Source organism: Leuresthes tenuis, unplaced genomic scaffold, assembly GCF_036924035.1.
Source record: "Leuresthes tenuis unplaced genomic scaffold, fLeuTen1.0.hap1 SCAF_9, whole genome shotgun sequence".
NCBI lineage: Eukaryota > Metazoa > Chordata > Actinopteri > Atheriniformes > Atherinopsidae > Leuresthes > Leuresthes tenuis.
Window position 1 is genome coordinate 4720543 of NW_027325363.1, and position 22884 is coordinate 4743426.

The following is a 22884-nucleotide window of genomic DNA, read 5'->3' on the forward strand; positions in this document are numbered from 1 at the left end:
GGCTCATGGGACGTCTCCTCCAGAGGCGGAGCCAGGCTCCAATTGGGATAAGAGATTTTAAAGGTACAGTCATTGTTGCTCGCGGGGCCTCGCGAGCTGGGGGCCTTCCTTGTTTTTACACAACATGGACTACTTTAAAACATGGACAAAAGTAAATCTGCACCGAAAAGATTCCAGTTTGATCAAACATGTTCCAGCTTTGAAGTGTGAAAACACCCTCACATTTTTCACCGGGCTATTTTTATTCTTTACTGAATCTTTACTGGGTCATTCTTATTGCAAATTCGATCATTTGGGCTATCTAAGTTGCCTATCAGGGCACATTTGCAGCCACACTTTAATGAATTACATAATTACTATATTATCAAGTATGTAGACAAATAAAAAGTAAACTTAAATTGAGTTCAGTGATAAATTAAAGGTGTTTTTCTTTCATTCATGTGCAAATATTAATCAGAATATTAATAATGCAAATGAAAATATTAATCTTGTTATTTTGGTACTATTAAAACACTGACAGAGAAGTAAGTGAATGTCTTCTCCGCATGTACTGGATTCTGGCTCAGAATAAAAATACAGCAAACTATTTTCCTTTTTCTCAAGAATCCAAACATCAATTCCAAACTATTTTCTCATCAGTATGTGTAATGAAACTATTTATTCTTTCACACATTTTCATACAGTGCTCATGAAAAGTAGACCCATGCAGTTCCCACAATTGTCATGCTAATGAGACCCCTCTTCCATTGAGAAATCATTTTGTCAAGATCCTCCCTCTCTGGATACAGAGGCTCTGTTTCATCTTTTCCCATACATTCACTGAATAAATGATTATGAAGCCTTACATGCACGTTAAAGCCCCCAAGAGATTAAAAAGCTCCCCTTGTCCAATATAATTTAGGTTACATGGTCATCTTTCTACAGCTCGAGTTTAATTGGTTAATTTAGCCCACCAGTTGCTTGATATATTTCTACTAGAACTAGAACATTGAAAAATCTGAACCCACACCTTAGACAGCAGTGCAATTATTTCTTTATAATAATCCACTCCAACATTTGTTCCCATTAAAAAAAGCAATGTGAGTTTTCATAGATATATTCTGTTATTTTTGTGCCTATTCAATGCACAGCGAAATTAATCTGAACTTAATGACAGGACCACAGACCCTCATATTTCAGTAAATGAATGAAATATTCTGTGCACACATGCTGCCAGTCAAGACATTTCCATTGTATGGGTGAGAGTGGTCATTTTCACGTAATTGTGCTGCACTTAGACACATTAGGAGATGGTCTGCAGTGTCCCAGCAGATCCAAAGGGACCACCCACTCTGCAGAGTTTGGCCACTTGTGGTCAACATCTCTTCCTCCCCCCAGACGGGTCTCACTCTCTCTAAGATGTTGCAGGATGTCAGCAAACCACGTTTCTGAGCTCTTCTTACTAGAATCATTTTGTAACCCAGACAGGCAATGTGGCTGTTTCAGTCAACTTTGTTTAAAGTGCTTTAGTCTGGTGTTATTATCGGATATGGTGACGCACAGCGTTGCTGCACTTATGGCACCTAAACAGATGTGAGTTTGAGTGCCCCCTACTGTGTTTAACGGGTAAATACAATTTGTAAGTAATCTTTTTGATAAACAAACTCAGACTGTGTCTCTTCTTTAGCTTTTTCTTTCTCTTCTTTGTGCGTTCCATTCAAAATGCATTAATCGACGACAACACTGTCAGTTGCAGAGAAATAACTCTGGATATGTGAGCTTTTAGTGTTTTCATCACATCCTTTTTCAATGTTATGCATAAAAGTATTTGTCCTCCATTACCTCCACTCCTGTAGACCCATAGCTGTAGTTTCAGTTTTAGTCTTTTATTTTGACATGCTCGTTGCTTTGTGACAGACTAAAAACAAATTGATCAAACTGAAGAAGTTACAATTCATCTCAATTGCCTTCATATGAAATATTGCCACCACAGTCACCCTTCATTGTGTGTTACATGTAACAGAAGACTTGTGGGATTAAGCTTCAAAACAGACCACAGCTCAAGCTTGGACATGTATCTGTTAAAATCTCTTCCCTTATTTTCAGCTCTCTTGCCCTTTCTTGTTGAGTTTCTGGGTGTTGCACTGGTTAAGGCTTAAATGTCATTATATGCACCTTGATGACTCAGAACATTAATGATAGCAGGCCAATAGCATCTAGTTTAAGGGCAGACCTGCTGTAGAGTTCTCCTTCAGACAGTCATTGGTTCCAGTTTTATTGTTTCAGTTGAGCATGTAACATGTTTATTAAGATTCATTCACTCACTAAAAATGAAAAGGGTGAATTTAAAGTATTCTGCTTTGTAAATGTTGTTCTTTTCCTTTAAATACAGTGGATTTCTTGAGAAATTCAATCAATGAAAACAAAAGAAGTGATGTGGCCTGATCATTTGGTTTGATCTGGTTCTCTTTCTAATCACATGCTGCTTCTACATTGGAAATAATATCAATGTCCCCTCTCAAATAACCACAACAAATACCATCTATCCCTTTTGCTAATCTCTTTGCACACAACTTGTTAAACTCAACTTCTACTGCTGCTGACTATTCTCAGCTCTGGCGGAAGATACAAAGGAGAGCAAGCATGACTCTACATGACGGTGAAATGACCATAACGCCATTATTTATGGCTTTTTCTTGAAGCTATCAGGAAACCTGCAGTTAATCTAGAGAAAAGTTTCATCACAGTTGGAATGAGCGTGGACTTCTTCCACCTCTTGAAGCAAGTCCCAGCAGGCTCACTAAGGGGCAAAACCAGACACGCTGTTGAAGGAGGGGCAACTGAACTCACATCAATAACACCCCCTACCCCTAATGCAGCCGTTGTTTGGCAAAGTTGACAGGGAAGCTTTCAATGAAAAATACTAAATATGCACCAGCCAGCAAATAAAATTAAATAAATATAGTCTATTTTTTATTTGAATCTTAAATCATTTAAAGGTATATAACTAAAAAAAAGAGGTTCACAATAAATGAAGCTCTGGTAAGATGTGGCAGAGGCTCAGCTTGCTGAGCCTGTAGGTCCACTATAATCATGTTTTACAGACAGACAGAAAGACAAACACACCTTCAGCACTGTACCGCGTTTCAACAGAAACCAGGCTTCAGCCGATTCATTGGCTGCCATTTGATTAACTAAAGAAGTGCTGCTGCAGCCAAACAAACAAGCAAATCAGTTTACAACATGTTGACAAGTTTTATTCAGGAGTCGAAAAATGGTTTCTACCAAATAATAGTTTTACCTTGAAAACATAAATACGGAATGAGAAACCTTGGAAACATACAGAGAATGTAAGTATATTCAGCAAGCAATACTGGTCATGAACAGGACAAGAGAAACAGTATTTGCATTTGTTGAATAAAAACTAACTGAATCACTGTCATAGGCACTTACAGTTTGATTGCTTAACAGTGAGTGGCTTTGCAAAACCAAAAATATGTTTGTGGCAGTGTGTCATTGCCCACGCACTGGGTGAAAATACTGAACTCATTTCAACACACCAATTTCAAAATTCACTTTGGTCCCATTTTGCTGATGTTAATTGGTTGTGCAGTCCCTTTGCTAACCATTCGTCTAATATTTAAGGGACTATAGAAGGCACGTTTGGTAAAATCCTATTTTTGGAATTAAGAGCTTGGATGGAGATATATGATGTATGGAAAGAAAGCAGTGATGAGAGTGAAGGCCACTGTGGACCAACAAGCTTTAGAAGTCAGAACCTCTTCTGGTATGGGAGGCGGTTAGCTGAGGATGCACGGTACTTGTTTTTGTCTGCGACTTTCACTTCTCTTGTCTGAAAATACAGGAACACAGTGGGGAATAAAACACTTTGAACAAAGTAACTTTATGTGTTGAAGAAAGCAATCCTTTACATATACTTACAACGGGTGTGTCAATAACTGCAAGAGCATGTGTGCCAGAATGAACTCCCACATGTTCCTGCAAACCTACAGTAGACGGAGAGGCATTGTTATCCTGCACCGACATAACATCATGTCAATATGTTTCTGTTAAACACAGATCACACACATGTCAGTCCATCAGTAGTCTAATGCAAACAGCCTTAACAAAATACTCACAGTGCAGCTGGTGGTTGAGTCTGTCTAGAGAGAGAAGGATTTTCTTCTCCTCAAAGGATATGGCGGTGAGCCCCTGCTGTTGGCTGTGCTGTCGCACTGTTCCGGGCCTCTGTGTTTGGGCCGTCTCCATGGCAGCCACAACACGCTTCTCCTCTTGTAGGTTTTCAGCATGTGTTTCACCCAGGTCTAATTGGGCAGCACTCTCCAAACCTGCAGTCCATGCAAGGTTACATGAAAGGTAGACACTTTTACTGGTTTCCACTTCAATGTAGTTGCTTTTGAAGGTGAGAAAATATTACATCATCAGAAAGGTAAACAAATGTTTTGGTGTGGTCGAAGAGCTCAGACTCATTCACTCTGGTGGAATTTGACTGTTTTTCCAAAAGTAAGAAACTAATAAATATCCTCGGACAGACCATGTATAATGTATTCAGGGCAGTCTGTTTATGGAACTAGACAACATATTCAAGATCCTATATGGATTCAGGAATTTAGCAAAACTAAGTGAAAAGATGACTTGAGTCTGGTGTCTTTAAAAGAAAAAATACACATCTGTAGGTTACGGTGTTAGACTTTGAAAGTGCCTGTGTTAAATAACATGCAAACAGCAGAGTGTATGTGCTAAATGATCCAGGGCTGACATTAGTGTAATTCTGTCAATTTAACAAGGGAAAGGTTTGTTTTAACTGTGACAGAAATCACATTACCTTCTTTTGCAAAGGCCAAGTCACAAGTACCTGAGCATGTTTTGACCAGCTCAGCGGTCTGCCTCGTAGGCTACACAAAATAAAACAAGCATGTCGTGTTAAACACTTTAGATTGACTTTACATTATGTTTATGCAGTTTAAGCAGAAAACATTTAGGTGACAACGATGAAGAACAGTAGAGAGAAAGCTGCTTAAAAATATGTTCATCAATCTTTAGTAAAGCTCAAGTTAAATAAATAAATAAATTGCTGCAGCCACTCAATTTTATCAAGACTATGGACGGCATGAAAGTGACTGCAAACAAGTTCAAACAAATCCCTTGAGTGATCCTCAGTAATCATGCTCACTCTGTCCCCCCACCTGCACAACTGTGCACATGTGCTTACCTGAGAGGTGAGAGGAAGTCTCCCGCACCCTGAGACAGGAGTCTCTCTGCTCTGCTCAACACAGGCTTTCCCTACAGCTCGCCGACTCTCCACGCTTTGCCTTTTATGCATTTTCACTGAGAGAAGACATTTAGCTCGTAACTACGTAAATAACCAAATTGGAGAAAGGGAATACAGAAAAAGCTGACACATCATATACAGTCATGTGAAAAAGAAAGTACACCCTCTGTCAGTTCTGCTGTGGAGTTGCAGGTGTGTTTTTGATCATTGTCCTCGTGCATGACCCAATTTCGTCCAAGCTTTAGCTCTCAGACAGATGGCCTTATATTTGGTTTTTAGAGGAGTTCATGGTGGACTCAATGACTGCAAGGTGTCCAGGCCCTGTGGCTGCAGAACAAGCACAAATCATCACCCATCTACCATTGGGCTTGACAGCTGGTATGAGGTGCTGATTTGCAGTGTCAAACAGCTCCACTTTCCGTTTATCCAAAGGACATTGTTCCAGAAGTCTTGTGCTTTGTTCAGATGCAACTTTGCAAACCTAAGCTGTGCTGCCATGTTCTTTTTCGAAAAAGCATATTTACTCAGTCTTTTTCTAATTGCACTGTCATGAAATTTAACATTTAGCATGCAAACTGAAGAGTCTGAGATGTAGCTCTTGGGCTTTTTGCATTTTTTTAAGCATTATATGGTCTGACCTTGGGGTAAAGTTGCTGAGACTACTTAATTCCTATGGAGGCTATGCTGAGTTTTCACAGACTGCTGCTGCATTTTTCGCTTTGTTCATTTTAAATAATTAATGACATGGTGTAATGTGCCATGTGTTGTTGTTCGTCTGAGGCTGTTCGTGTATACTTAGTTTTATGGCCTGATAAGGATCGGAGGATTTTTCATGTGCTGATATGTAAAACCATAGAACTGAAAGAGGTTCTTTCTTTTTCACTTTTCATTAACAAGAAATGAGCTTGACCAATAACACAATAATGCCATAAATTCAGTTAGTTAAAAAAACACAAACAGCAGTAAACACTAAATATCAGACAAAACAAAGCAGATTAAGAAAAATCATGAAAAGTAGCTCTGCGGTAGAAGGGAAAACTATATCACTACTGTGATGTCCCACTGACATCATGCTGCTTTATCACTGCATTTCCCCTTTAGTTAGATTTTATGTGAGGGTTTTTAGACCCAAATGAGAAAATTCACAGCAACCTATTTGTTTTTAGGATAAAGAACTGTGAATCAGCTCCACTTTAGCAGATAGTCACACTGCATGATCTATCATTTGATTTCCAGTGATTGGAATCAAACAAGCCTGAGAAAAACAGTATAAAAAGGCTACATTTAGCTCAAGCCTAAGCTGTGTGAGGAGTTGTCAGACAAAATGTACATTACCATCCTTTGTGTTTAAAGCACAGCGGACACCGTGCCAGAGCTGTGAAATCTCTTCATCTGTGGGAGTGCAATTCAAAGTGAGTCCTTTCTCACTGTACACTGTGCCTCTTCTTCTGTTGTTGTGAGTCTCTTGCTGACCTGAAATGAGCATGCTTTTTATGTTGTCCTCTGGGAAATGGCTTGCAAACGAGTGTGGCAGAGTTGTGTACATAACAGCACTGTCTGTTGTAATTACAGGATGTGTGTTTGGTGAGAAAAATCCCTCGGAGTCGTTCTTGCGCAGGGCCTGCTCTATAAGCAGAGCCTGTTTATAGTTGATGCTGGCACAATCCCTGCCATATGGAGTCTTGGTGATGTAAGGTGTCTTTTTTTCCACAGATTCTATCCGAGGAGGTGGGCGGGGTACCATGATCTTCCCTTGGGTTTTAGCAATCTGACTCACCGCGGTGGCAGATTGAGGTCGTATAACAGTGCCCTTTCTTGTTCGCAACGAAACAGGACCCGCTCCAACTCTGGCTGGACGCTCTCTCCGTGGGACTTTGGGGCCACTGGTCCTGGTGCTGCTCCGGGGCACCTTGACCTCGTTTGCTTGTTCTTGCAGCAAGTTGACTTGAACCCCAACATCTGTCCATGCTTCTTTTGTAAAATGATAACCATCAGAGTCTGTAGCAGCCAAGCTGGGTGCAGGCTTGGGAGACCCAGAGTCTGTAATGAGACTTAGTTGGTGGTCCTCTGAGTTGGTTTTTGGTTGAGATAGACAGGAAGACTTGCTTTTCACCTGTTTCAATGTGTTCTGTTCTTTGGCCTCTTTTTCCAAATGGACCTCATCAAACCAACGTAGCTTCTTTTTTACGGTGTTGCTGACCCCCATTTCCTTCGTTTTTGTTCTTGATAATTCAACACTATCTCTTATTGCTAATGCTACATGATCTGCAAAAATCAAACGCTGTGAGCCACACATACGTGCGGCATCTCCTGACACATATTTGGACTGCTTTTTAAGGATTCCTTTAACTGCACACACTGACTGAGATGTTGCCACTGACACTGGTAATCTTTGTTCTTCCTCATCAGGACAGTGGGGACACTTAAGCCTGTCTGACTGAATGTTATTCAGGCTTGCATGTAGCAGCGATGCTGCATTTACGGGCTTCTCAATGTCACACTCAGAGTTTGAAATCTTATTAAGATTATTTATGGAAGTACAGGGATCTTTCTGGGGTGGCAGATTGTATCTTTCTTTTTGCATTTGTACAAGGCCATTGTTTGACAAATTGTCTGTTGTGCTATCCTTCAAATAATCATCTGGCTTTTGCGGGGGGGCAAACAAAATGCCTTTGCAGGTGCTATTTTTGTGAGGGAAAGGAATATCTGCATCTGATGGATATCTAAACTGATTTTCATCATGGATCCTCTGTTGTTTGAGATCCAACAAATCCTCTTGCTTGGGATATGATGAATTAGCTGCTGTGTGTCCATGAATAACTTGGTTTGGAACAGTGATGTTGTCACTTAGACTATCTTGGAAGGATTTTACCTCTAAGTGTTCTGGGTCTCCACCAGTGACTTCACAAATAGCCAATATGTCACAGTTGCGCAGAGAAGGCCAGCTCTCTGTTTTAGGTTTTTGCTCTTTAGATGTGAACCCCCAAGAAGTTTTAGAAACAAGCATGATGTTATTAGGCCATTCAGAGTCCTCTTGTTTTTCTTCCTTGGGTCCATGCAGTTTTCTTGACTGGGCAACATTTTCATCAGGAAGCATCATCGCTGGGGCAGAAGTTAGACTTGACGTTGGACACAAATCGTTTTGCTTTCTCAGATCTGGAGGGACCTTCTCACAGTCAAGAAAAAATGATGAGTAGGAACACTGTGGATTCATTGTGCTTCGGTTTAAGTCCTCAGTCTCCAAGCTATCCTTGCTTGAAAGGCTTTCAGAATTACAGCACTCAGACAGGTGGCTGCCCTAAAATATGGATGCCAAAAGGAGCTGATAAGTGAAAAGCTAATGACAGTTTACAACTCTTTGCATATCTATGGTGAAAACACAGAAGCAAAATAATAGTTATCTCAGAAAGAAAAAAAGGAGGGGTGGGGCGTTGTGTTGATTTATGTGGATGTTGTTGTAGTGGTACTGGTGTGTCCACATATTCTACTTTATACTGGGCAAATACTTCTACTTCTACTCCTCTGAATAAAATGGATCTGCAGGTTAGCTCATTCCAAATTCATCAAATTATACATTCAGCTTTACCTGACAGTGAGCAGTCATAAACTGCACAACATTTAGGCCTACAGTGGAAATTCTAACATGTGAGAGACAAACTAAATAAATGGGATGATGTGTTTTTGGACATTTGTGGAGCTGAAATTTACATGAAAACAAATTTATTTCAGTCGGTAAATAAACTAAAATAACAGACTTTAAATGATTTGATTTTTGATCACAAGCCCCATTTCACTTTTTTGTTTTACTTTAATTTTTATTTTCTTTGCATAAAAAGCATAAAAAGTACACTTTATTCCCAAAAGTATAAAAAGGAAAACATTTGAGCTGAACGTGGAATTTCAAAGCACTTGATAACTTACTATACGAAGAAGGACTGCATAAACTTGGCTTATATTGCATAAATAAAATGTATTGGTGTCTTGGAATGGCACTGAATCTGGTCTACGAAGTTGTGTGATACTCTATGTGGACATAATTACTTTTTGTATATATGTTATAAAGAGACATGTTGAAAAATAAGATTCCATGTCTTGTTCTAACAGGTTCTTCTTTTATGTCCTTTCTGTAACTAATGAAGACAGAAGTTTCCCATAAAAACAAGTCACGAATTTCTATTTTCAAACACAGATTTGATCAGAGGAAGTGGAAACTTGTGGGATCAAGATTGGTGATACTGATGCCAGATTAGGTTTATGTCACAGTGCTGCCCCCTAGGGGCCTTTCTATGTTGACATTTATTCCCACTCACCACACCCGTGGGTTTAATACTCAAGCCCCATTTTCAAAGTGCAATCCCTTATATATCAATATCATGTATACTGCAGAGTAAGAGTATGGAGTAGTTTAAGATTACCGCAAGCATGTTGAAAATGTGTGGATTAGCAAACAAAATAAGTTTCTTACTATGAACTTTTTTTTTCAAATAGTACAAAAACATTGAAAGCTACTTAGATACAGAAACAATCCTGTAGTAAGGGTGACTGTGAGTGCACAGTATGAACAGACAGTTAGCGTTAAGATTTCAAAATGAATGCTTAATTTGAGTTCCTAAGTCATGTTGGGTTCCTTTCAGGCCTTTCCTCTCCCCTACTGTCATTCTCTGCAACTTTTAGACAATTTCTAAACTGAAACTTTAATGTTTAAAAAGAGGTTATCTTAACATCGTACAAAACAAAGACTGACTGATACATTACAAATACTTAAAAATACTTAGAACAATAAGTGATCTTTTAGCAGAGGACAGCAAACTGTCTTTGGTTCAGTGCTTGGAAAACAGACACAAAACAGCATCTGACAACAGAAGGTTCTCCCATAAAAATGAAGTGAGACGATATAACCAGAAATAATATTTAAATTAAAATTCTAATGTCAACATCTTGTGACACATTTAAAAGAAATAACCAAAATGAATACCTGTGGACTGTGATCTTGATACTTCCCTGTTCTGCTCTGCTCCTGAAGCAGTTTAGTGTAGGCCTCCACAGCAGAGAGGGCTTGGCGATGAGAGGATTTAGAAACTGTGGGAGGCTTAGGAGACGAAGTGCAGCTTCTTCAAGACAAAGAGATAAGATATAAATAACATGTATGAATTCTCCATCCAGTAAGAATGAAAAATATCTCAGAGGAAACCGAATGAAATTCTAACTAACAGTTTGAGATGTTAATCTATTGGATCTAATGTTGGTTTTATGCTGTGCATGTTTCACCTGCTAATGTTTGTGTTGCTGGACAAGAAAGAGGGCTGCCAGCTGGTGCCTTGAATTTCACTGAGTGCATCCTCAATATTTGCAGCAGTTCTTCTTAAAGCTAGAACACCACGAAGGAGAACGTCAACAAACTGCAGTGTGACATAATTTCTCAGTTGTCCCCAGTGGGTGTAAAACTTTAGACTAACACTGTCTGTATCTCTGAGAGGCAGATGTGCTCTCTGGAAGCGCTCAGTTGCATCCTGTACTTGCTGTCTACGTTGCTGTAGGATGTTTTCTCTCAGGCGTTGCTCCTGCATGTCCCACTGCTTCCGTCTTTCATCCAAAGCCCTGAGCCATGAAAAAAAGAGCAGAGCATGACCCCGAGGCACGTATTTACTGATTAAATATAGTCTGGCTACGTTTTGACAACAGAAACCTGAGTCGGATCTTTGATATATGTTTTCAGTACGGTCATTAATAAATAACAGCAACCAGTCACTGAGGGTTTAGCTGAGATAGCCAAGCTGCAAGTGAACAGTTAATAAGAACAGGGTCAGTGAAGTTCAGCATGAAGTTAAATACACAGAATAAAAATCATTGTAAACAAGAGCAGTATGCATTTATTTAAGAGCTTTTTCTACCGGAGCAACACAGTGTTAGTTAACATGTATGTGCTGAGTTAAAAATGCACAGATCTTTGTTACTTAACATGAATATTTATGTATTTTAAAAGAAAATGTCCATTCAATATGATTCATTGTTTTGTTTGTTGCTTTACCTTGCACAGATATATTCTTTAGCTGCACTTTCTTTAGGAAAATATACAGCTAAAGCTAAAGACCACTCACTTTTTAGCCTCTACCGACAATCAAACACACAATTAGAAGGGTATTAGTATCTGTAAGGGATTAAGCCTCAAAGAGGGATGAGCGTTCCAGATTTAGTAATCAGAGTGACTGCTTTCTCACAATAGATCTATAACTAGGCCTAGACCTCAAAATCCACTCGAAAAACATGCAATAAGCTGTCAGGCCAAACAATGAACTCTGTACAACAGCATGTTTCCAGAGGAAATGAAAGGGGCTGCTAAGCAAAAGTTGATGTTGCAGACAGACAGATAGACAGACAGATAGATAGATAGATAGATAGACAGACAGACAGACAGACAGACAGACAGACAGACAGACAGACAGATAGATAGATAGATAGATAGATAGATAGATAGATAGATAGATAGATAGATAGATAGATAGATAGATAGATAGATAGATAGATAGATAGATAGATAGATAGATAGATAGATAGATAGATAGATAGACAGACAGATAGATAGATAGATAGATAGATAGATAGATAGACAGACAGACAGACAGATAGATAGATAGATAGACAGATAGATAGATAGATAGACAGACAGACAGACAGACAGACAGACAGACAGATAGATAGATAGATAGATAGATAGATAGATAGATAGATAGATAGATAGATAGATAGATAGATAGATAGATAGACAGACAGACAGACAGACAGATAGATAGATAGATAGACAGACAGATAGATAGATAGACAGACAGACAGACAGACAGATAGATAGATAGATAGACAGATAGATAGATAGATAGATAGACAGACAGACAGACAGACAGACAGACAGATAGATAGATAGATAGATAGATAGATAGATAGATAGATAGATAGATAGATAGTAATTTATTAAACTGACTTTCTGCGTCTGTTGGTTTCCACTGAAAATTTGCGAGCCCGGACTTTGCATAACTTCTGCTCGTCAACCAAATATTGTCTGTCGTTTTCGAGATCTCCATCATTTCCCAACCTCGATTTCCTGGAAGTAAACTGCTAAGGACAGAAACGTTGCGGAAACGCGTCATTTAATGGTAAATGATAATTCATCTAATGATACAGAGTGGCGGGTTTGGACCTTAGTGATCTCATAATCTCTAACGAAGCTTTAGTTATATCAAAACAGGTGTAGATGCAAGGAAAAACATTCTGTAATTTTAGCTGATTGTAAACTAAATGCGTAGAGGATACGAATGGAAGAAGAAGTTGTCCCGAAGAACTTGCATCCTCCGAGACTGTTGATTCCTGATGACAGCAGCAAACATGCAAGTCCAGCTCTGAGCAAGGCTACAAGCTGCTGCTTGTACGTTGTACCGTTTGGTTAACGTCACTCCGTGGAACCTTAACTCATTCATCCATTCTCAGGACGTCGAGAAACTTGTAACTGTAATTTTCGATTCCACATCGCAGCAACTATTGTCGAGCAAAGGCAGTCTCTTTAGGTTTTTAAAAGAGTAAGAAAAACGCATTTAATACTGTTCGGCTTCTCACTTGAGCTCAGTCTGTGTACAGTCCATCCGTGATAGCAACCGAGGACGCAGTCCCTTGACAACCAGGACGGTTTCGTAGCCAGAGTCCGCTACGTCCTGCAGAGCGTCATGCTGCTTTCAAATGCATCTCAAAGTGTGGTAATACATGAAATCAACATCAACAGAAAGATAACACTTTCTTTAGGACAACAGTTTTGGAAAAAACAAAGTAAACAAAAATGAATTATTATCCTTTTTTTTTTAGTTCACCACGACTGATACATGGAAAAATTATATTTGGTGAGATTTTACATAGTACAGATTAACCAGATAACGTTTTGGTGGAAGTTGGAACAAGACTGAGAGTTTTAATTCACTTTTAAATATTTAGAATCTTAGGTTAATGAAACTACAGCAAAAATAGTATATTTTTCATTAAAAAAATTCTTTACCAGTGTTAACACATTTCAGGAGTTTTCCTATACTTTGTGTGGGAATTGGTTCGTAAAACTGTTTCCAAATACTCACTAACAACACACACCTTCATTTTAAACCGTTCATAGGGATCATTAACTTGTTTAAAGGGGAAAATCCTCGCAGAACACGAAAGATTGTTGGCTGCCTTTACCTTTTAGATTTGATTGCACCATGAGTTAAGAGGATTTGAGAAAATCCGCTTTTTCGTAATTGTTTGCTGTCACTGGATCAGAGAAGCAGCATAATCTGTCTTCGCAGTGATAAACTATTCAATACATAGTATGATAGAGGTGCCATTAGTTTCAGCCAACTGTTTTTACTATTACAAACACCTTTCAGAAAATAATCCCCTTATGGTACAGACTTTTAGTTTAGCCACAAATTTACTCGGACTGAATCCTTGTTTTAATTCTACAAAGTGTTTTAATATCTTGGCTAAGGGACTTACCGGCACAGTTATTGAAAAAGCAAGGAAATTAAATATAATAATCCCCATTCCAGGAGTCACCGTAAAATCCGCTTGAAAACCGCCCATTTGTACCCAAACGCATCAAGCATGAAGACCTAAGGTGGGATGAACTGGTAGTCAGTCTGACAGGTGCTCCTGAAGCAACAAGAGCCGGGTGTGCCACTCCACGAGGAGCAGCTGACCTTGTTTGGACGCAGTTTTGTTTCTTATCTTTTTAGTAGCCTGTGCTGCAATGACTGTAAAGTTATGTAGCGGATCACTCCTCTCCGAGGTAAGTGTAACAATCTGTTGCATTCATTATTAGGCTATATCTGTGAAATTATGTTCTTATTTACCAAAACAAATAAAACAGTTCTGCAACACCAAGATTTCCTCTACTTTTTCAGTTATCACCGATTCATCACTTTCTTTGATTTGCATCCTGGCTGCTTGTCATGACACAGAAGTGCAACAGAACAAATACATCAAGGAATTCTCTGAAATCCAGGCAGGTACTTTTATCTTTTAAAACACAAAGAAACCAGAGCATTTTGTTTTAAGGTCAGCTTCATCCTGTTAACTCCATTTTAATTAAGGATTTGGGATTTTCTCACCTTCCCTGGATGAACAGCAGGGCACCATTTTCAGTTTAGATGGTCTCAGATAATGCTACAGATGAATAATTTGGCTGTGTACTCGAACAAATTCTGTATTACAAATTGTGTATTATGATGAGTAAGATTTGGTTGATACTAATTGTGTCTGAATAAAGGGGCGTTGTCATCATTTCTAATCATCATGAGTCATCTGTGCTGAAGCAATTAGCCCCTGAGATAACAAAGTTATTCAAATGAAATTACTAAACAGAAAGTGGATTTACTTGTTTGGCAGTAACACAAGATACAATTAGCATTAAGAATAGTCACTGTTATTAGTATGATTCCAGTTTAATGTTTGTTTTTAATGTCACGCTTTAAAGGATTTATATGATGAAACAGTAGCACTTATTTATGTCTTAGACAGCATTTCCGTGTAATATTCCAGAAAAGTAAAACATATTTGGGCGAGAACAGGCAGAAGCTCAGTGGATAGAGAGAGCAGATGATGAATCTGTGGGTGGTGTCACACATGTCGCCTAGTGTGAGTTATAAGTCAGCTGAGACCAAGTGCGCGTTGCACATTGATGTGTGAAAACACATTCAGTGTTTGGGTTGCTGCTATTTAGTCTCTACAGTCAATTCTGGAATTATCAATCTGGTAGCTACAGTTTTCGCAAATGAAAGTTTTTTAAAACTTGCAACAGAAATGTTAATTTGTTTTTAAACCTTTATTCCATGTGTCCTCTGACCAGCTCCGCTGCAATTATATAATGTAAACAAATCTAGAATTTTATGCCAGCAACACAATAAAGAAAGATAGAAATATAAAAAATAAAACTTGGGAGAGAAGTAGGTTTACCATAATCTTTTTAAATCACTCTTTCTTTAAATTACTCTTTTTACTGGTTTTGGGATTCAGAATAATAATTGTTGGAGTTTCTCCCATAAATCTTCCAGTCGTGCAGAACACATTATTTCAACTGCAAAACAGTTCACGAGTGTTGTTGTCTGATTCTCCTCTTCATGATGCACAACACGCTTTCAGTAGGATACAGATCAAGCGTGTCAGACAAGCTGTTTTAAGTCATACACAAGTCCTGGCATTGCTTAAAAAAACACCTCCCAGGAAAAGACTTTGCCTTAATAGTTGCATATGTCTCTCCAAAAGTTCAGTAGTCAGTGCATCAATGGTACCTCCACATGTATGTAATGGACACTGATGCCGCCCTATACCTTTACAGATGCTGACTTTAACACCTTTCTCTAATTACTGCCTGGATGGTCTTTCTGATCTTTGTCAAATAGAACGTTTTGTCAGTTTTTTTCCAACAGCAGCTGAAATCTGGACTCATCTGACCAAAGAACACCTGTCTACTGAATTTCTGTCCATCTGAGTTGAACTTTTTCCCAGAGAACTCAGCAGTGTTGCCCAGAGTCAGCATACGGCTTCCTCCTTGAGTAATACAGGTTCAATTTCTGGATGCAGTAACAGACTGTGTTGAGTAAAAACAGTTTTCCAGGGTACTCCTGAGCTCAGGTGGGTATAATGATCATGTTAGCGTGGCAGCTTCTCATGCAGTGCTCCCCGAAGGCTCAAAGATCACATTGATCTGGTTGTGGTTTCAGTCTCAATCACTGAGATTCCTTCAGACAGCCAGATTAATTTCACTCTTTGATTTGTTTATCTTTTACAGATAAAATGGAATTGGTCAGTGAGGATTAACCATTTCTGTGGACTGGAGAATAAAGGTTCAACAAATGACAGACATACATTTTACTATTTATTTGTGTGCAATCAATGTCTGCTGTGTGAGAATTTCATAAGAAATCTTACCTGTCCTGACTTATGAAGTGATTATTTAATTATCTGATAATTGCATCATGTGACTAAAACAGGTTTATCTGTGTTTAGATTGAGCAGTGAAAGGAAAACCATGATGCAGGGGCAGGTTGTGGCTAAACCCCGAAGACAAGCTTTACGGGGAGCTGGTTACCTGTTTCAAGCTCAGTCTTCCTCCTGTCTTTCTATGACTGAGGAAGTTTTTCTAGAAGCTGCTGAGTATGGCAATATTCCTGAAGTGAGGCGGATTGTAGAGGAGTTTCCTCACCTCAACATCAACTGTGTAAACTACATGGGCCAAAATGCACTACAGCTCGCTGTTGCCAACGAGCATTTAGATGTCACTAAGCTTCTTCTTAAGAAGAAAGACCTTGCTAGAATTGGGGATGCTTTGCTGCTAGCCATCAGTAAAGGTTACATCCGCATAGTAGAGGCCATCTTGAGCCACGAGGCCTTTGCAGACGGTCAGAGACTGACGAACAGCCCCAGCCAGACGGAGACACATGATGACTTTTTTTCTTATGATGAGGATGGCACACGTTTCTCTCATGACATCACTCCCATCATCCTGGCTTCACAGTGCCACCAGTACGAAATAGTGCATATACTCCTTTCAAGGGGGGCTCGCATAGAGCGACCCCATGACTACTTCTGTCAGTGCGGGACATGTAGTGACGATCAGTGGCGTGACGCTTTTAGCCATTCACAGTCCCGCATCAATGCTTATAAAGGTCTGGCCAGTCCACCATATCTTTGCCTTTCTAACGAAGACCCTGTGATGGCAGCTCTGGACCTGAGCAATGAGCTTGCAGTTATGGCCAACATTGAGAAGGAATTCAAGGTACAGTATTTTCTTTAGCTCTACAGTGTATTTTAAATAAATAAGATATGTAGCCTTCACCTGGACAGGTTTCGTGAGTTTTTTTGTAAGTTATTAAACACTAATGTCCTGTTGTATGTTTTATTTTGCCTCCCTGTGTTGCAGAATGATTATAAGAAACTGTCCATGCAGTGTAAAGACTTTGTGGTGGGACTCCTGGATTTGTGTCGGAACACAGAGGAAGTGGAGGCCATCTTAAATGGGGACACTGAATCGTGTCCTAGCTCCGAAGTCTTTGGTAGACAAAATCTTATCAGGTTAAAACTTGCAATAAAATATGAAGTCAAAAAGGTAAGCATGAGAGCACAGATACAGTTTTTTTTAGATAATAATTGTTTTATCATTAAACCCATTGTTGACTGTAAGCCTCCCCAACTTCCTCTCTTGGCCTCTCTTTCTCACAAATACCCCCCCAAAAACTTGTATTTCCCACGGAGCAGTTTGTTGCGCATCCAAACTGCCAACAGCAGCTCCGCTCTATCTGGTACGAGAACGTGTCTGGACTACGCCAGCAGACAATAGCATTTAAAATTCTTCTTGTCCTTGGTGTAGCTGCTGGGCTTCCTGTTCTGGCTTTTATTTACTGGATAGCACCATCAAGTAAGGTTAGTAACAAAGATGTTGATCTATTCTAGTCACATTTAATATTGATTCAGTGTAAATCCGTGTTTGTAGTTTAAATAAACCAATGCACTGAACACACTATACATCATGCCAATAATATACGTGGACTGTGGGTTTGTCAGCTTGATAAGAAGTTTATCTTGAATACTTTTTCACTTCAGTTAGGGAAACTTTTGTGTGGACCCTTCCTGAAGTTTGTGGCGCATGCAGCCTCCTTCGTGATATTTTTGAGTCTTCTGGTGCTGAACGCAGCAGACCGCTTTGCAGGAACATCTCTGCTGCCCAACATGACCACCCATGATTACCCCTCACAGCTGTTTCGGGTGAAGACCACCTCCTTCACCTGGATGGAGATTCTCATCATTTCTTGGGTTATAGGTCAGGAGTGTAAACATACTTTCCATCCCAACCAGTGTTTTCTCTCATTCAATAACAATTACCTGTCAAACTTTGTTTCATTTAGTTTGTAAATGCTTACATTATGTTACTTTGTTCTTCCTTTTAATCTTTATGTCATGATTTACTTCAGGTTCCTACATTTAAAATGACATGTAGGGGCAATGATGTCATAATTCCTGCTTGGGTTATGTCCACTCTATCAAGAGTAATTTCTTATTAGATCAGGAATTACTCACATATCGTTGTAAATTCCACTTAGCTCGTGCACTATAAAAGAGTTGCATGGAAATGATTTCCCAGATATAAAAAGGATAGATAAAACTTGAACTTTGTTCTGGAGGTGAAACTTTTTAGGTATATCCCAAATGCTTTGACCATCAATTCAAGTTTTTTCAAACAATTTTTGTACATTAACTATTGATTTAAAAAAAAATCAGTGTTACTATCAACCATATAATGTAATACATTTGTCTCCCCACCCCCCCTTTATTTTCCAAACAGGGAAAATCTGGGAAGAATGTAAAGATATTTGGTCACAAGATATTCGGGAATACATCTCAGAACCCTGGAATCTGCTTGACTTCAGTATTTTGACCATTTTTATGACCTCTTTCATTGCCAGATTAATGGCTTTCTGGCATGCACATTCTGCTCAGTGTTATATTGACAAGCACTCCGATGACCCGTCAAACACGACCTTGCCCTTCGAGATTCAGTATTTCCAACTTGGTAAGTGTGGCCCAAGGAATTCAGTTATGCTGTAGTAACTGAAATATTAGTTAATTGGGATCTCAAATGTGAATGCTGCTATTAAAGGGGGTCGGGCTCAGGTTTTAGGTTAGATAATTTTTACACTTAAAACTGACTCTGTGAGATGGGGATGATACATATAAGAAGTATTACATGGAAATGCGCTAATGAAAAGTACAACCTTTTTACAAAGTACAAAGTAACCCTTCAACACCTTTCATTTGTCTCAATTATTATACCCAGAACTATTAATTTATAAATAGATATTTTGGTTACTTGGTTTGTTCATTATCCAAAAAAACATCCAGGTTGTTTTGTTCTTTTAAATAAGAAAACCTAATATGGGTCGTGATGTTCAAAGAAGTTTACTGTCCTCACATGCAGCATTTCTCTATTTTCAGCAAGAATTCACTGGATGCCGTCAGACCCGCAGCTTATTTCTGAGGGCCTCTATGCAATTGCTGTGGTGCTGAGTTTTTCTCGTATTGCATACATCCTGCCTGCCAATGAGAGGTTTGGGCCTCTGCAGATCTCTCTGGGAAGAACAGTGAAGGATATCTTTAAATTCATGGTGATTTTTATAACAGTGTTTGTGGCATTCATGGTGGGAATGTTCAATCTGTACTCATACTACCTTGGAGCCAAACACAACAATGCCTTCACAACGTAAGTGTCAACCACAATTTACATAGTTGCAATTACAGAATTTTTCGGAAAACTATGAAATATTTCATGTTAGAACCTAATGAAACACTAAAACATTGGTTTACGTGCACTGTTTTTTTCCCCTCTATTTTCACTCCTCTAGTGTGGAAGAAAGCTTTAAAACATTATTTTGGGCAATTTTTGGACTGTCGGAAGTAAAATCAGTGGTCATTAACATCAACCATAAGTTCATTGAGAATATAGGCTACGTTTTGTACGGAGTGTACAACATCATCATGGTGATTGTCTTGCTGAATATGCTCATAGCAATGTTTAACAGCTCCTTCCAAGAAATCGAGGTACGCTTAATCATCCACATTTCTAAATTACTGTTAATTTATGTTTCTCATATCTTATCTATTCTGAATATTTCACCTATATTTTACCCCTCATCACCGGCTCTTATCTATTGTGCAGGATGACGCTGATGTTGAGTGGAAATTTGCCAGAGCTAAGCTGTGGTTCTCTTACTTTGAGCATGGTAGCACACTGCCTGTGCCCTTCAACCTCGTACCCAGCCCCAGGTCTATGGTTTCCCTCTTGCTGGGAATCAAGGAATTTCTCTGGCATGCACCTTCTGACAAAAGCTGTGAAAATTCAAATGAGGAAGTGGAGCTAAACAAGGTGAGGCATCAGACAATGAAACTAATATCATTAATATATTTTGTTGTGCATTAAATAGTATGAAATGGTAATTTAAGATTTTTAAAAAAAAATTAATTTTAGGCAATACAATAATAATGTTAATGATGATGATAATACCCTCTAAATATAGAAATGTGCTGCATGAACAGCTCCCCTTCTCTAATTTGCATTTGTTATTCAGTTAAGGCAACAGGAAGGACTGAAAGGGGAATCCTCTCATCTGCCAACTCGTCACCAAGTAAAGCAGATTTAATTTTCTTTTGGTGATCAGCTGCATTGTAACTGAACTGTTTAACTGACTGAAAATTGTCTTTCCTGTGGAAAGTATTACACACATACACATTTGAAGATAAATGATTTTAGTACCTTACCAAAACTGCTGTACACGGTACATGTAAGCACTTAATTTGTAATATGTAAAGTCTATGTACAGAAGAGTTTTATCAAAGATGGTCACCCCCTCCCCACCTTTTGGAGGAACTGTGGGCTCATCAGTTTATACAGTCAAATAATCCATTCTTAATTACAGAAAATAATGAACTGCCTCATCAAAAGATACATCTTAAAAGCACAGACAGATAAAGACAATGACGAAGTAAATGAAGGTAAGCTCGGCAGGTTTCCTGGATGTATTGCATTTCATGTCTGAATCACCAAATTAGAGAAAAAAATTAATTTTTTTTATGCTGCTCACTTACTGTCTCACAGGAGAACTGAAAGAGATCAAACAGGACATCTCCAGTCTTCGGTATGAGCTCCTGGAAAGGGGGAACCATGATATGAAGACACTGGCAGAGCTTATCAGGCAGCTGGGAGAGGTTGTCCATGTTAACCAGACAGAAGAGCAGCAGCAGCAGCAAGACCTGGATGTACTGTCATAAAAAATGGAAACATTAGGGAGGCAGTTATTGCACACATCCTCTCCTTAATGAAGCATTTAGTCAAGGATAAAAGGTCCTAAAGCCAACATTAGGAAATATATTTAATTAAATACGGATAATATGTTACAAAAACGTGTTTTTGATTGAGAACTCATCTTTATCCTGAGCCTGTAATGGAACAGTTAACCACATGGTGGCACTATGTTTTTCCTTCTTGTTGCTCTGTCCCTGTTACACTAATAAGCACTACTCATTGTTAACATATGATTACGCGACCACCTGTCACCTGGTTATAATGTTTGAGATGATTTCTCTGTATGTATGTAGAGAAGAGAAGTTAAAAGTAGTTCAGGTAGAACATGTGTTTTAATATGTCCGTGGTAGGTTTGTTGTTTAGTCTGTCCAGATGTGAAATGAAAGCTTTTTGGCTATAACTGAACGTTACTTTTTTTTTTTCCTGTAATGTGATCCTGAAGTTGATAAAATGGACTTTTGGCTACATATTCAAACAAGATGAAATAGTATGCCTCATTAAAATGTTGATGAACTGAGCTGCATAATGTTTAATAAATGTAATTAAAATCAGTGTTGGTTTGTAGGTTTAATGTGTTTTAAAACTATTGACACAGATGCTGCTATGCTCTCTCATGCCTGCTGTGAGAAGCACGTCTGAGAACACTCTGACCTCTTGTGTAGACAAACAGCTCACCTCCATATAGTCAGAGAGGAATAAAAGCTATCGCATTCCATCTTTCAAGCTCCTCAGTGAAGCAAGGCTGAGACAAAGAAAAATGACACACTTAACTCCTATTAGAACAACAAACTAGATTAAAAAATAATATATATAAATATATACTGTATGAAAATCTTATTCTTTTACACTGAATATTATAATATAGTGCAGAGCCTGAAAAAGAGCATGTATCCCCTGCCACAGTGATCTAAAAAAGTATAAGAATGTGTTACACAAGAATTTGAAGGTTGTCACTTTGAGCCACATTTGCAAATTAAAATCTTGTGAGAAAAGTAGGTCATTGCATCATTTGAAGAACACATCATGTAGATATGAATGTGTCACTGTTATCCAAGACTAATGCCACAGCATGAGAATCCCCACTGATGTTGTTGAAAACATGACGCAGAAGATATGGCCAAGGACTGTGTGTGCATCATGACTACATGCATCAGCAACATCCATACTTGACTGATTAATTTGAATAGTAAAAGCTGTTCTCGTATCTAACTAGGATAACAGAAAAGTAAGATGAGTCAAATAAGGTAAGTGGCACTCCAACACAATGATTTTAAGAAATATACAATAAATGACTGAATGAATAAAGTCTCTTCCTGTCTACTGTGTCAAATATACAGTCAAAATATTTAGCTTAAATTGGCATTTTTTCATTTTAAGCATCCTTAAAGAGATGCAAGTGCAAAATAAACAAAGATAAATAGGATAGAATGCATAAACGTAAAAGTATAAATAAAAGAGGATCTTAAGATTTAAACAACAAAAAATCATAATCATCTTTTGAATGAAACTAAAATAGTTTAATTTATTACTGCTTTGACTAATTTATTAACTGAGCTATTCATAAACACTCTTGTAGCATCTAAACATCACACTTTCTCAGATTCTTCAAAATAGCAAAGCTGCAAACACAGATAGAGCAGAACTGACATTTTCCTGTCTAAAGATAGGACTGGCAAGGGTGACTCTGTCATCTATAAACTGGTGTAAACATCTGCAGTTACTGTTACTGCACTAGTTTCCATTACTT

At 38.6% G+C, this 22884-nt stretch overlaps 2 protein-coding genes across 2 annotated transcripts; one reads left to right on the plus strand and one right to left on the minus strand.

Moving 5' to 3' along the window:
• Positions 1 to 3234: 3234 nt before the first annotated feature.
• On the minus strand, positions 3235 to 12870 carry cep126 (centrosomal protein 126). The gene is made up of 10 exons (XM_072391976.1): positions 12578 to 12870; positions 12249 to 12368; positions 10541 to 10870; positions 10248 to 10383; positions 6608 to 8570; positions 5213 to 5328; positions 4826 to 4895; positions 4119 to 4328; positions 3922 to 3986; positions 3235 to 3832 (listed from the first exon to the last, which is right to left on the minus strand). Exons 1-10 carry the CDS (start codon positions 12739 to 12741, stop codon positions 3752 to 3754), a joined length of 3255 nt encoding a protein of 1084 aa, XP_072248077.1. The 5' UTR covers positions 12742 to 12870; the 3' UTR covers positions 3235 to 3751.
• Positions 12871 to 16026: 3156 nt separating this feature from the next.
• trpc6b (transient receptor potential cation channel, subfamily C, member 6b) lies at positions 16027 to 21650 on the plus strand. Its single transcript, XM_072391977.1, has 12 exons — positions 16027 to 16128; positions 16292 to 17060; positions 17205 to 17390; positions 17540 to 17704; positions 17885 to 18101; positions 18624 to 18851; positions 19274 to 19538; positions 19681 to 19876; positions 19995 to 20201; positions 20404 to 20460; positions 20752 to 20827; positions 20931 to 21650. The coding sequence occupies exons 2-12, from the start codon at positions 16314 to 16316 to the stop codon at positions 21101 to 21103; spliced, it is 2517 nt and encodes an 838-aa protein (XP_072248078.1). The 5' UTR covers positions 16027 to 16128; positions 16292 to 16313; the 3' UTR covers positions 21104 to 21650.
• Positions 21651 to 22884: the final 1234 nt, after the last annotated feature.